Source organism: Pundamilia nyererei, unplaced genomic scaffold (genome assembly GCF_000239375.1).
Source record: "Pundamilia nyererei isolate P.nyererei 1_Seehausen unplaced genomic scaffold, PunNye1.0 scaffold00122, whole genome shotgun sequence".
Classification (NCBI taxonomy): Eukaryota; Metazoa; Chordata; class Actinopteri; order Cichliformes; family Cichlidae; genus Pundamilia; species Pundamilia nyererei.
In genome coordinates, this window is record NW_005187523.1 from 1,727,731 (window position 1) to 1,741,188 (window position 13,458).

General features: G+C 42.1%; 1 protein-coding gene across 1 annotated transcript; it reads right to left on the reverse strand.

Moving 5' to 3' along the window:
- Positions 1–8,634: 8,634 nt before the first annotated feature.
- On the reverse strand, positions 8,635–12,925 carry phlda1 (pleckstrin homology-like domain, family A, member 1). Its single transcript, XM_005742663.1, has 2 exons — positions 12,270–12,925; positions 8,635–11,120 (listed from the first exon to the last, which is right to left on the reverse strand). The coding sequence occupies exon 1, from the start codon at positions 12,759–12,761 to the stop codon at positions 12,309–12,311; it is 453 nt and encodes a 150-aa protein (XP_005742720.1). The 5' UTR covers positions 12,762–12,925; the 3' UTR covers positions 8,635–11,120; positions 12,270–12,308.
- Positions 12,926–13,458: the final 533 nt, after the last annotated feature.

The window sequence follows — 13,458 nt, forward strand, 5'->3', positions numbered from 1 at the left end:
CATAAATACATGTGATCGCTGTTTTGTAGACCTCGTGTTTTCGTTACCACTCAGCTAAAAGGGAAGAAAAACACTATAATTTTCAGAAGGATTTACTTCATTCTTCTCACCCATGTACGCACAGTACTGGACAAAACACACACAAAGACGATGCAAAAAACATATTTTGAGAGTTTTGCTATACTATTAAAAATAAAAGAGCACACTCTATAATATAACACTTGCTGTTCAGCTCTACTCCATTCTACTTCTATCAGTTCAATTCAGTTCTCCTATATAAGCAGCCATTTGCAATAACAGTCACCTCAAGGTGCTTTAGGTAAACCTCAACAGTCAAAGCCCTATAAGTAGTCACTGGGAAACAGTGGGAAGGAAAAACTACCTTTTAACAGGATGAAACCTCCAGCAGAGCCAGGTTCAGGGACAAGAGAGGGAGTGTCATGGCCCCGGGTCTTGAACCCCGAGTTTAAAGTTGTATGGGTTTGTGATTTCTTTTGGGTTTTGTGTGTATCGTCTTTTTCTCTTGCTCTCTGTTATTTGTGCTCTTTTCACTATGTTCCTCCAGTCCTCTCCTCTCAGTGTAAGCTGCTTCTAGTTTTATTTTGATCATCTCTGATCTTGTGTGCCTTGTATTGCATTTAATTTGTTTTCCACTAGTCTTATTACCTTGTGTTTATGTTGTCTGAGTGCCCCCTGCCCTTTGCCCTTCCTCAGTGCTGTGTGTCTACTTATGACGGTTTTTTGTTGTTCAGATCTGCAAACATTTTGGACTTTCTATATTTCAATATGTCAAAAACCTGCCTGTGTGAAAAAAGCAGCCAACAAAAGAAGAAGAGACAGACAAGACCAAACATGTACCAAGTGATTGTATTTTTTTTATTACTGCAATAGTCCTGAAATGACATGATTTCATATCAGTGTGGTTCAATAAATCTTCATTCATGCAGATTTAGGGATGAAAAGTTTTGTAACGCTCTTTTACTTAAACCAGTCTGTATGACACAGCACTTACAAAGGATTTAAATATGTGTGGGGAGAAGGTCAACAGGTTAGTTAACTTCAGTTAAATATCACCATGAGACTCTGGTAAGTCAGTGTGTTGACCTACATGTGTCAGTAAAAATATCTCACTATGTTTCTCGGTTTTTTTCCCTTCCCCTAACACCCACTCAGTCAAGGCCAAGGAGCAGCCCAGGAGCCGAAAAATAAAGCCAGCACCAAAGTGACAAAAGCTGCAGTTCCTCTAGTCACAGCCCATGGCCTCAGCAGCACTTACACGCATATCACAGTTTTGCTTTCTGTGGATAGTTTCCTTCTTCACATTTTGATTGGGGTGATTATTTTGTACTTTTTCCCCCTTAATTGCATAAGAGCCACACTGATTAACCTAATTCAGGAGCCAGTTGGAATCTGCTTTTTCAACTCACTAAACTGAAATACTGATTTTGTAGCCCTCTTACAAAATGGCTTTGATGAGACAGATCTGTGCTGAAGCTAAACTGCAAGTTCTGTGATTTCTGTAACTCCCAAAGGTCGGTTGGTCATAAAAAATTTGATCTCATAAAGTTCGGTTTTACAGCCAACACATCTCTGTGTCTGTAAACCCTCACTCAGGATTTTATGGAGTTTTTTAGCAGGAAGAAGGACCAAGGTGACATTTCTACTCTTATCACCAACTTTCTTCTCTAATCACTGAGAAAGGAGAGCTGAGCCAGCTGACCAGCTCTGCCTCTGCTGGGTGGTTTGGCAACAGGTGCTGCTGTGTGTGGGAGGTCATGTAGGACTAAAGCCAGCAAGTACGGAGAGGGTTGAAGGGCAGAGACAGGTAGGAAAGCCAAATCTACAGACGCTCCAGACTCAACACATACACAGAGTAAAGAACAGTTTGAATTACACCAACACCACCCAGGGCTGGAGCAAAAAACACCATCTTTTCCTATTTAAGGACACAGTATTTACTTTTTTTAGAGGGCATGTCAACATCTAGCAAGCTGCAATGACTGAAAATACATTTTGGTCCAAATATAAAAGAAACAGGCTTGAAAACAGAGCAGCACGAGTTTGAATAGAAAAAGACCCACAGGTGCATTAACAGTCACCTGACTGTGTTGAATTTTAGAAATTACATTTGTCTGAGTCGATAAAGAAAATCGACTTCCTTCTGGCTTTAATTATTCAGTGTGCCGTGTCATTATTCAATTCTAATCTAAAATTCATGCTTTTTTTATTGATCGCATGAAAGGCCACTAAACTGTTGCAAAGCAGCGTGGCTTTTGGGAGTTCCTTTTTGCGGCACAGAGAAAAGGTGTATTTGAGTAGCAAACATAAAAGCAGAGATAAAGGCACGGTGTTAAATATTAAAAAATAATAACTCCTTTACACCCTCTGGATTTCCAAAACACTTTGATTTTCAAAAGAAATATTTGGCACCATCACATGCAAGTTACAAAAAAGTGAATCAACAAGAGAATCAAGCTGATGACAGCAACCCAAAAACACCCGCAAAATTAAAAGATGCATTTACTCCATTGTTGTCCTAGCACTTACTTGGCTCGCTCGCCTCAACTTGACTCAGTTTTTAGGGTTCTCCATTAGGTAGTAGTTTTTAGTACTCGGCAGGAGTAGGTACTAGTGGAAAAGGGCTTCAAGTGTTCCTAGTTGAAATTCAAAGAAAGCCATACAGTTTAGAACAAGCTTGGCAGAGGCAGGAAAGGAAAGACTTCAAAGACTCTGGAAGGAAAACTAGTGAGAGATGTCTCTAAAGACCCCGGAATAACTGCCAAGACAGTAGTGAGTGACTTTGTAGTGTCACAAAGATGTTCACCAGAACCCAGCACGGGAATGGACTGCCAAAAAATCCACTTCTCCAGATGAGACACCTTCGGGGGAGGCTGAAGTATGCCAAGGACAACCTGGAGAGTCCCGTGACGTCCTGTGGGGTGGATCATTTTGTTTCTTTCCGCAAAATAAAATAAAAGCATGTGAAATAAAATCAAGATGTTTGAAAAAGCAGAGCTCAAAACGTCCTGCTCTGTTGAACAGCACTTTTTAAATGAATTTCACATTTTACACGGGAAGCAGGCTAATGATTCTGTCCTCATCTGTAACCAGCTCACAGTTCTAGTTTGGAGCAATCAATGAAACACTGTATTGAGATGTAAAAGCAAAATAATAAATATTCATTTTGTTGCCGCACATATTTTTCACAGCCTGAATATCACAACTCAAACTGGCAGCACTGAAAAGACAAATATTGCAAAACTGCAGTTTGTCTGAAAATGCTGGACTCAGCTGTTTCCTCTGCTTTGATGAAACTTGCCTTGATAAGTCACATTTTGAAGTTTGGGCATTGAAGAAATATATCTTGGCCATGGTGCATGCTTCTTTTCAGTTTAGCAACTTTGTGAAGCCTCTGTGTTCTGTCCATGGCTTTCTGACGATGCACAGGTTGACCAGGTTGCTGTTCACTGCTGTAATTATGAGGGACAGAGTACACTGCAAAAGCTGAAGTGCTAGTACCGTATATGGGACGTTAAAATAATGCATAGATGCAAAAACTGTTTGTTTGTTTTGGATCAGGCTGTAACCGTGCGACGTTTTAACGGGGATTGATTGCTTTTGGAGCCAACCTCAAGTAGCCACTAGAGCAACAGCTATTTCAAACACTTCAATGTTGGCTTCACTTCTCAGCCCCAAAGGTTGCTGCTTATTTCTCTTTTATCTTAACCTAACAGGAAAATCTGTGATAGAACTCAAGCAAAGAGGCTATAAGGAATACAAAGCTGTAGCTATCTGATAAAAACCAACTAAACCCCAAACACGTCACAGTGTCTATGAATCACAGAGAAGCCCAGCGATGATTTTATATTCCACGGCACTTTTGCCTGGAGACATGTTTGCATAACTGAAACTCCAGTCTGTGCCCACACATACACACATGGAATGAAATGGGCAAACTGACAAGCTGAAATACTTTCTCAAAGAGCCAGCTTGCCTTGCTCATTATAATTATTATTTTTTTCTTTCCATTTGGGTCATTTACATAGAAATTATAAAACACACAGTTTATGTACTACTAAACAGATGGTTCAGTATTCCTGGATTCTTTATATGGCTTTACCACACTGCACAGCCGGCTAATAGCTAATCACATGAAGCATAATGGTTTAAAAATGCTCAATAGTTCAAATGAAGGTCTAAAATATGGCAGCATTTATTTTGCGTTCCGACTACAGAATAATGAAACTTAGATTAAACCAACAAAAAAAACAGCAACTTGAGTGGAGCACTCGCTGGTGTGCAGTCCATCAGGAATACAGACAAAAGCTCAAACAAGTTGGCTCTGATTGTAACGTGCAGCATGAACAAAGCACCGTATAGCAGTCTTACACCTATCTATCTTCCACCCACACAGCAGGGAGAAAATAAAACAGCTACTGTGTGAACAATCTGCACTCCGTTCTCTCCGCTGATGAGCTGTTTCCCCGTCTGACGAAGCCCGTGGAGTCGGGCTGACGCCAGATGTCCCAGAATAATGGGCCTTTCTTTGTGTACCTGTTATCGCTTCGCCACTTTGAATAACGAAGCAATCTGAGCGGCTGCTACACGAGCCGTGATACGACGTTGATGTAGCACAATAAGAGTGGCAGCTGAGGATGATTATGGCTTTTAGACAGTGGTTAACAACACTTGTGGACCAAACCTTTTTCTATGATCAAGCAAACAAATATCAGAATAAAAGCAAAACAAACCAGGAAATGTTCAGAGCAAAGCAGTAGAGCATTTGACTCTCAGACTGCTTATGAAGAAAAGCACAATACTGCTCGTGAAATGCTGTCACTTGTAAAAACCATGCCATATTTCTGCACACTGTATAAACAGTGAGTTAAAGTATGCTGTGTGCGTCAGATAACAGAGGCACATTAGCAAAATCTAAATGTTATATGAAGGCGGGGCATAGTTACTACATGAGGAAGAAAACTGGTTTGCTGGTCCAGTGGCAGGATGTGTGGCTCATAAATATTTAATCAGAGGTAGCCTGGTCTGCTGACCTCACCTTTTCATAACTGCTGAGCATAAAGGAAAAAAATCCTTAAAAACTAACAATCGAAGGGAAAAATGTGCTCTATGTATTAAAGTATGAAGGTGTCAGAGGTGTTTCAGACGCCTGCTGTGCAAAGTCTAACAAACATGATGACTGCATGCAAATCCACACTCCTCAATTTGCAAATGAAATGAGATTATTGTATCCATGTTGCATATCTTTGTATAGCTGCAGCATATCATTTAGCTGAACATTATAGTAACCCCAAGATGGACAGTTCCAGTCTGGCCTGTTAATCTGTTCAGGAAGTTGAGCCAAAATCGGGGAGCAGTCCCAGCAGGCGACAGGGTGCACCCTCGTTTCCCCTGGGAAGAGTGGGCTCAAGCAGCGGATGAGCACAGGCACGGAAACTCCAACAAGCTGCACAGCATCCTAGGCCATCGCGGGCAAGAAAACCCAGAAACTAAAACAAAAAAAGAAGAAGAATGAAAAAAAAGAGTCCCCCGGTGTGAGCCTATTCATAATCCTTTTTTCATCACCGAGGACCCCTCATTTTTGGACGGGGCACAAGAGGCAGCGGTGGAGGTGAGCTGGCACTTAGGCAACTTTTCAGAAGTACTTAAGGTTTTGTGAGGGTACAAAACCCTGTTTACTCTTTCCCTCCTAGGCTCCTGGACGTCTGATTGGCCAACATTTTGTTTTTAGCGTTTACATGGGAACGGAGATATTTTTTCAAAACTGCACGTGTGGACGGGATATTTTTTTTAAAACGAAAAGGGAAAATCTCAGTTTTCAAAAATACCCGTGTACGTGTGAATGTAGCCTCAGTGACTTGTAGAAAAAACAGGTTACATAATCGTTCGCGACACAAACTAAACAGGTACTGAGTCAAACTACCTTCAGCTAGGAACTGCGATTGAAGCCACAACCAATGGGAGTAAAGAAAACCACTGACTGGCATATATTGATTGGCAACCCTCTAAAAGAATCGGAAGAGTGTGTGACAAGTGACTTACTCTTTTTGTGGACAGGAACCAGTGCCACCACTTCCAGTAAGATAATAGCAAATACAGCTAAAGAACATTATGGAGGAAACAAGTTTACTAATAGACGTAAATTCATCTGGTGGTCAGAAACACAGCTCCACAGCTTTTACTCTCCTGGAACTGTGTTTCCTTACAGAGTTGGTGGCAGGAGCAGACAACGCCCGACTGTCTGCTAAAGTAAAACACAGACAATGTAGCAAATTTGTAACAACTTAAAGTGGTCACACCAGTTTAGAATACTAAATTATACTAAGCTAACCTGAACTATAGCTTAGGTTAAATTAAATCGACTTTCTCAACAAGCGTATAAGCTACTGTACATGAGTGATATGCAGTCTGAGGATCAACGACTGCCCGAGGCACTCATATACTGCAGTTCTCACAAAGTCATTTAGCCTAATCATATAATAGTGGATCCAGGGAAGGTTGCTGGTTACCCGGAATATTCTGCAATTTATGGACACATGAATTCACTACTATAAAATCAACAAGGCCTGACAATTTTTATGCACCATTTGAGTGCCAGTATTGTGGCATACATACAAATGGTCTGCTTAAAGATCCCGGGCCAGAGTGTACCTGCTCCAAATGCAATATATAAGACTCAGCTTTGGAAGGGATCTCGTAAAGAATGTACTTTTAAGACTTGAAGCGTTGTAGGCAGAAAATCCAACACAAACTAAATGCAACAGATAAGGACACACAGACACACTAAGTGATGAGTTTATGCTCTTTTTACATGTTTATACTATAGAAGGGAAGGGGATAAAGACTTCTAGGCATGTCTGCCAGCTGAACTTCATCACAGCATCACCTGAAACAAGCAGGCTCCATTCAAATGTAACATACAAAATCTTGCACTGTCTTCATCCATCTTAACCTGTGCAGGTGGTCGGACATGAAACCAACCTTTAAACATATATATATTTGTCTGTGAACTTCAAGTCTGGGAAATAGACCTGAATATCTTAGACTTGCTGGCTTAGTTTCTACCTTTAAATCCTATTAGCTGTTCTTTTTTTTAACATATAAAGACTTTCAACGAGCTAGTTTAGTGTCTTACTCTCTTCATTCTTAAATTGTTATGCTGCATTGTTTATTGCATTGCTTGTGCAACACCTTAAAACTTGTATTATTCATCCAAAAGGGTCTTGTGAAATCGCTCACTGTGGAATTAACTTCCATCAGCACCAAAGATGAGCTTCAAGTTTCAGTACAATGTGTGTGATTTTGTTCTGTTTCGTGCCCTTTTGTCACAACTGAAATTATTCATTATTCCCATATTTGTCTGTGCGGGATACCTGTAGGAAAATACAGAACACAGAGAACTCTGGTGAAGGTATTAAAATGTGACACTGATATACATATTCAATTTATATCACAGTCAACTTTTAACTTCTGGACTTGACATATAAAGGATAAGCCAGAATCCAGTCGCCCAAAATAGTCTTGTTTTGAATCTGCTTCTTGTTTGGAGATATTGAGTGAGCATCTTGATAAATAGGCTGGATACAGAAACCTTTTTTTTTTTTTTTGTAAATTGTCCTTTCCTGTGAGTAGCCCGGTGGTGGAACAATGGCAGCGGAGTATCCCGAAGGGACCCCACAAGTTTGGATTAGATGCTCTTCCTAAATCACTCGCAGCCACATGCACCTATATGTGGCACGATATTCCTCCATCGTGAAAACCAAGTCCCCCACATCATACTCCAGATCAAAAAGAGCCGCTGATGGTGAGGAATGAGTTAGCGCTCATCCTACATGCCAAGACGGAACTACAGAGGCTTCTTAAGTAATGTTTGAAGAGCAGCTGCCGCGGCTAGTTCAGAGGGGCCGGCTGCCATGTTGGACGGTCTCCAACAACAGCAAGAACTGTAATCGTATCCTTGTTGATCCTTTCTCTGCTTTGTAGGACAGTCTGAACACAGAGCTACAAATGAACACAGAAGCTAACCACTTTTGTTAGGTTAAGAAGAAAACATTGACTGTGATGCACTTATTGTTAGCAGTAAAACTCTGGAATTAATGTGTTACTGGATGGAAATGAACGATCTCTTTAACTAGAAAGATCATTCTGGATACTTGTTAAACTTTATTCTTTCCTTCAGCAAACTGAGTATTTTCAAAACTGTATCCATAAGTAGTGCCATTAGTGGGCTAATGTCACAAACTTACTGATAATTACGCAACCATTCTGCCTGTACTGCTGTTGTCACAGCTTGTAGCACTGATCATCAAGGAAATACAAACATACTTAGCCTTCACCTTAGAGCCTCTGCTCTGTTTGATAAGAACATTAAGCAGAACAGGTAATGAAGGACATGGTTCACACAGAGTAGTCCAGCATTCCTGTGTTGGAGAGAGTGCTGCCTGTCACATGCACCATGTTTAATGAAATTAACTCTGCTTTGAACAGAGGAGGAGCTGGAGCCACGTGCGCTTTTGACATTACACGCTCAGTTTATCTGAGCAACGACAACTGCCAGTGAAACCCAATTCTCTCTGTGGTTTCTACTTTTAGAGCAGGAAACATGGGGTGAGAGGTTCAGGGGTTGTAAAGCACTGAAAGGCTGGAGACGGACAGAGCAGCAGCTAGTTAAACAGGTCACGGAAAAGTCCCTGCAGGGCTGACATTCATCTGCCGCTACAGGAGAAGAAAGCACAGGAGACAACAGACTGAGTTTGGTTTGGTTTTTTCTTGCTTTTTTGTTTTTTTTAATGGAATGTATCTTGTATCGAGGTATGAAAATAGATCTCACGTTGAAATAAGAAATTGAACAGTGGCTACAAAGGGCACAGCTATAACTGTGTGTAATGATGGCAACAGGAAGGAATGTCAGAGAAGCATCACACCAGTTGCATTAGATAAAGGGCAAAGCTGTGACCCTGTGTGGGAGATGACAACAACACGGAGACATGTGCTGGTCTGCCGGTGATACGCTGGCAAGTGGGGATAGCAGAGGGAAACTGCCAGCTAACAGGAAACGACATGAGCCACAGTGAGATAAAATGTTTCCTGACAGCACGATATTCCTCCATCGTGAAAACCAATCAAGGACATTTCTGAGCCCATTACCCAGCATGTCCCTGTAAATGTTGCCATGTACCACACCGTTTCAAAGTATTATCGGTCTGTTTGCTTTCACATGAAAAGTATGTCATGCCTATTAAAACTTTGCAAACGAGTGTTGTGGTTTTACAAACATTTCTCAGAGGCAGAGCTGCTACAGAGACAGAAAGAATCTCAGTGGTCATGATAAATGTCTGTTAGCACAGCGAATGACGGTGCTTTAGCTTCACTTGGATGGCTGGCTAGCTTAAATTCACAAACTCCTATCAAAATACAGCTAACTGGGAAAACAAAACCTATCAGGTCTAAATGCCACAATATTTTGTTGTGCAACATGGACATTAGAGAAACATTTGTACAACTACAATGCTTGTTGATACATTACTTACTGATAGTAAGTATCACAGTGAACAACTCAAAATCTGGACCTGCAGCACTTTTTTCAATTTCTCCGTCTTTAGCAGTGATTTGAACAAATGGTAAATGGTCTGTATTTGTATAGCGCTTTACTAGTTTTTACTAGTTGATTCTTTCAGTTACAAAGTTTCTAAAAGAATCTAATTCTGATGACCATTAAGTTTTACACGGGCCAAGTAGGTTTAACGTGACACATGAAACTAATTGCAAGTGGAGAAGGTAACATTGCATTTGGGGAGACTGAATATGAAAATCAAAAGACCTGGCATTTAAAATAGGTCTTTTTTTATGTATAAATGTCAATAATCTCTGTATGAGTGTCTGTGCAAAGTTTCGTTCAGATCGGCCCGCCCCTGAAGGAGGAGGTAGGGTTCATACAGACATACTACAATCACTATAGTAATACTGTTAACCCAATCATGCTTATGTAGTCACTTAATACGCCAAGTACGGTAATAAGGACTTGGATTTCCTATGAACCTGAAATTTCAGAAGTTGGTAAGAAACTTAATATAACTTAAAAGCCACATGAGCTCTCTGCAAAGACTCGCTTGGCCCCTAACAGGACGGTAAAACTCAAAAACAGAAGCTTTACAATCTCTGATTCCACACAACTCTGAGAACGTTGGGACGGTCTGCTGTTTCTTTAAGTTTTCCTTCTGTTTCAGCCATGCCAGAAAAGATTTAGCACAACCACTGAACCTGTCTCAGATTGCAGCTCAGATTCTGCAAACTGGTGTTGTAACTCACACACATCCACTTTACTTTGCACTAATAATCTTCTGCTGTTACTAAGCTCTGCTCTGTAACCACTGAAAACCAGCTGAGTGTGATAAGCTAGCATCTTCTTTAGTTTTAAGACTCACATAAAGCAAAGATATCAGACAACTTCTGTATCTATGAATGCAGCAAAAAAACAAAAACAAAATTATGATCGATTTACACCGTAAAACACTCCCATATACTGCCGCTATACGAATGAAGAGCGGAAAATAATGTTTGTATATACTGAGCAGGTATATCAGCTTATAGACTCCCTACAGATCTTCAGTATTGTGAGTTATAACACTGCACAAGCGAAAAAAATTGTTTTGAAATGAGTCTTTGGTTCAGTTGGAAAATAAAACAATGGACAGTGACACATTCTACTAATAGTGAACTGGTTTGGCTAACCTACGATATCCATCCTAATACATATGCAAGCTTATTTCCAATGGCCTTGTAGGCTATGAACCGCAAAGCCACTCCTTCCTCTTCCATTTATCAACAATGTAACATTTTTATAGAAAATATATATATACACTTCTAATAAATAAGAGATAAACCCATCGCATGGTAGAACACAGCTCTTTTTTCTCACATGCTTTTTGTCCATGAGTCTTTTGTGAAACAAGTCTCTGTACTGAAAAAGGGCGAGGCGCAGGTCTGTGGAAACCACTGCATGGAAGAGGGGTTCTCCTGGAGAATGGAGGCTCGGTGGGGAAGCAGCAGGGAGAGATGCACCTCGGGTTCAGATTCATCCACCAGCTGAGTGTCCAGTTAACCTGCAGATGCAATCAGTTAGTCAGGCTATTGCACGTGTATGCATTATTTATATCATTATGCTTTTGCATGGAAAAGAAAGAAATAAACACAAATAGCAAAATATACAAAAAGTCATATTTCTGCTGAGTTTTTCTGCTGTCACATAGTCTAACAGTATTAGCATCAGCAAATGCTATAATCCCCAAATAATGTCCTCAGTCTCCTCCTCTGCAGTGCACTCAATTAAGACCACAGAACAGCAAAATCCTGATCTATGGACATTTACTGTGGGGGAAGGATCGCTTTTGAAATCTATTCCTCTTACAAAACCAGTGAATGTGTTTTAACAGCGGTTTGGGTTTAAACTAAAGATAATGCACTCTAATGACTCTTCAGTAAGAGGGTTTGTGCCATATTTGTAATTGATGCGGATTATTTTTCACCGTGAATTGGGAAAAACAAACATCTGTGTTGATTCAGGCTGGCTTTGAGTGTTTGACTGGACCAAAAGCTGCACGTGCTCCGTCCAGCTGCTCCTACAGAACACTTTAAGACGCATTTGTGGGCTTCACGTCATGTGCGCGCGCACCTTCACGAATACGCCTGACGGCTGCAAAGTCTGCGCATATCTACGCGTAATTTGGCACGCGATGTTTCACCTCAGCGTTACTTAAACTTTAGTGCATGAATCTTTACACCAGTTTAAAGTTAGCTTAAATTTAGATTTAGACAGATGGACTACTATTTTAAATCGCACACGAGTCTTTCGGTGATGTGTGGATGAAGTGAATTGTCGGAATTACTTAACTGTAAGTGATTATGTCAGGGGCATCATTTCATTTTACGGTTATCAGAGCGAAAGGTAGGTTTTGGTGAGAAACCCTTTTATAAAATGTCAAACCTGCCGTCGAAGTCTCTTTTCTTGCGAGCGAATTCACCTCCACGAGGGGGGTACAAGGAGGCCTAAAGCGCGCTAAACTTTTTTTTTTGTTTCACCAAAATAAATCCTGGTTTCGTGGGATTAGTTGGACCACTGACAGTAAAACACGCGTCCCTGCTCTTGGTTCAAACATCCAGAAGATAAACGCTTTTTAATTTAAAGGGTACCCCCGGGTGGTCCGCGGACCCGGGGGAGCCCCCTCCACTGCTTTCTCCTGTAGCTGTCTTACCGCAAATCGTGCACCAGTGTCTGCGGGACTCGCCGCAGGTCACGCTACGTTCGGAGAGCTGCGCACGGTCTTTTGTCCGGGCATCTGCACCACGAGCAGCTGCTGCTTCTGCCGGGTGGACTTGACGGCCAGGATCGCCTGCCGGTTCTTGTACTGGACCATCTGCAGAGTGATCTCCGCGTTCCAGCCCTCGTCTTGCGGGCACCTGAAGTCGATCTCCTTCCCCTCCGTCATGACCACCGTGAAGTACACGTATTTACCCTTCCGCTCCACGCAGTCCACCGTCTTCATGTTGGCGAAGTGGAGCTCCTTGACTTTGCCCGCGTCCCCGCCGCCGCCGTGATGCTGCTGGTGGTCGTGTTGCTTGGGCGGCAGCAGCAGCACGCCGTCCTCGGTCAGGACGCAGTGTTTCTTCTTCCAGAGCTGCAGCAGCCCGTCGCTCCGTTTCTCCAGCAGACCCTCCTTGAACACTTTCCTCCCGTTTTCCAGCATGTTTACCCGGACGCCTCGGTGCTCCTGCCCTTCGTGGCTGCTTCACGGACTGGACGCGTGTTTTACTCCCAAGCAGGTGAAAGGCATGGGATGCTGCTTGTGACTGCGGCTCCAAGAAGCGCTGGCTGTAGTGAGAAGGCTGCCAGCCTGCCTGTCTGCTTGCGGTGTTTGTGTGTTGTGTGTGTATATGTGTGTGAGAGAGAGAGAAGTGGGTTGGGGGCGGGAGGGGTCTGAAGAGGTGCACCGCCCCCTGAGTAACATCCAGCCTCCTGGGATGAGCACAAAGCAGAGTACTGATAACGTCAGTATTTTCAGTTTAGTATGGAAGAAGAGATTGAAAGTCTGCCAGTATGTGCAGACGCATCAGAGGTGCTTTAAGTTGCACTGCGCAGAGCTGAGATTTCGCCTTCATGCATAAACACTGTAACACCGCCTAGACTGAAACGCAGGCAAATTATTGTAGTCAGTCATTCAGATTCACTGCCCTCCAAGTGAATCACAGTGACAGTAAGCACCTGCAGCCTGCTTTACATGCACTCAGTTTTCATTTGCATCACTACTGCTGCCCTTCACTCTCCATTCAATTGACCTTTTGGTTCTTGTGTGGGGTTCTGTGTGCTCATGTTCAGTTTCTATTACAAACCGCACTCCCCGGGGGACATGGTTTCAAATGTTGCACAACTGCGCCATCTGCTGG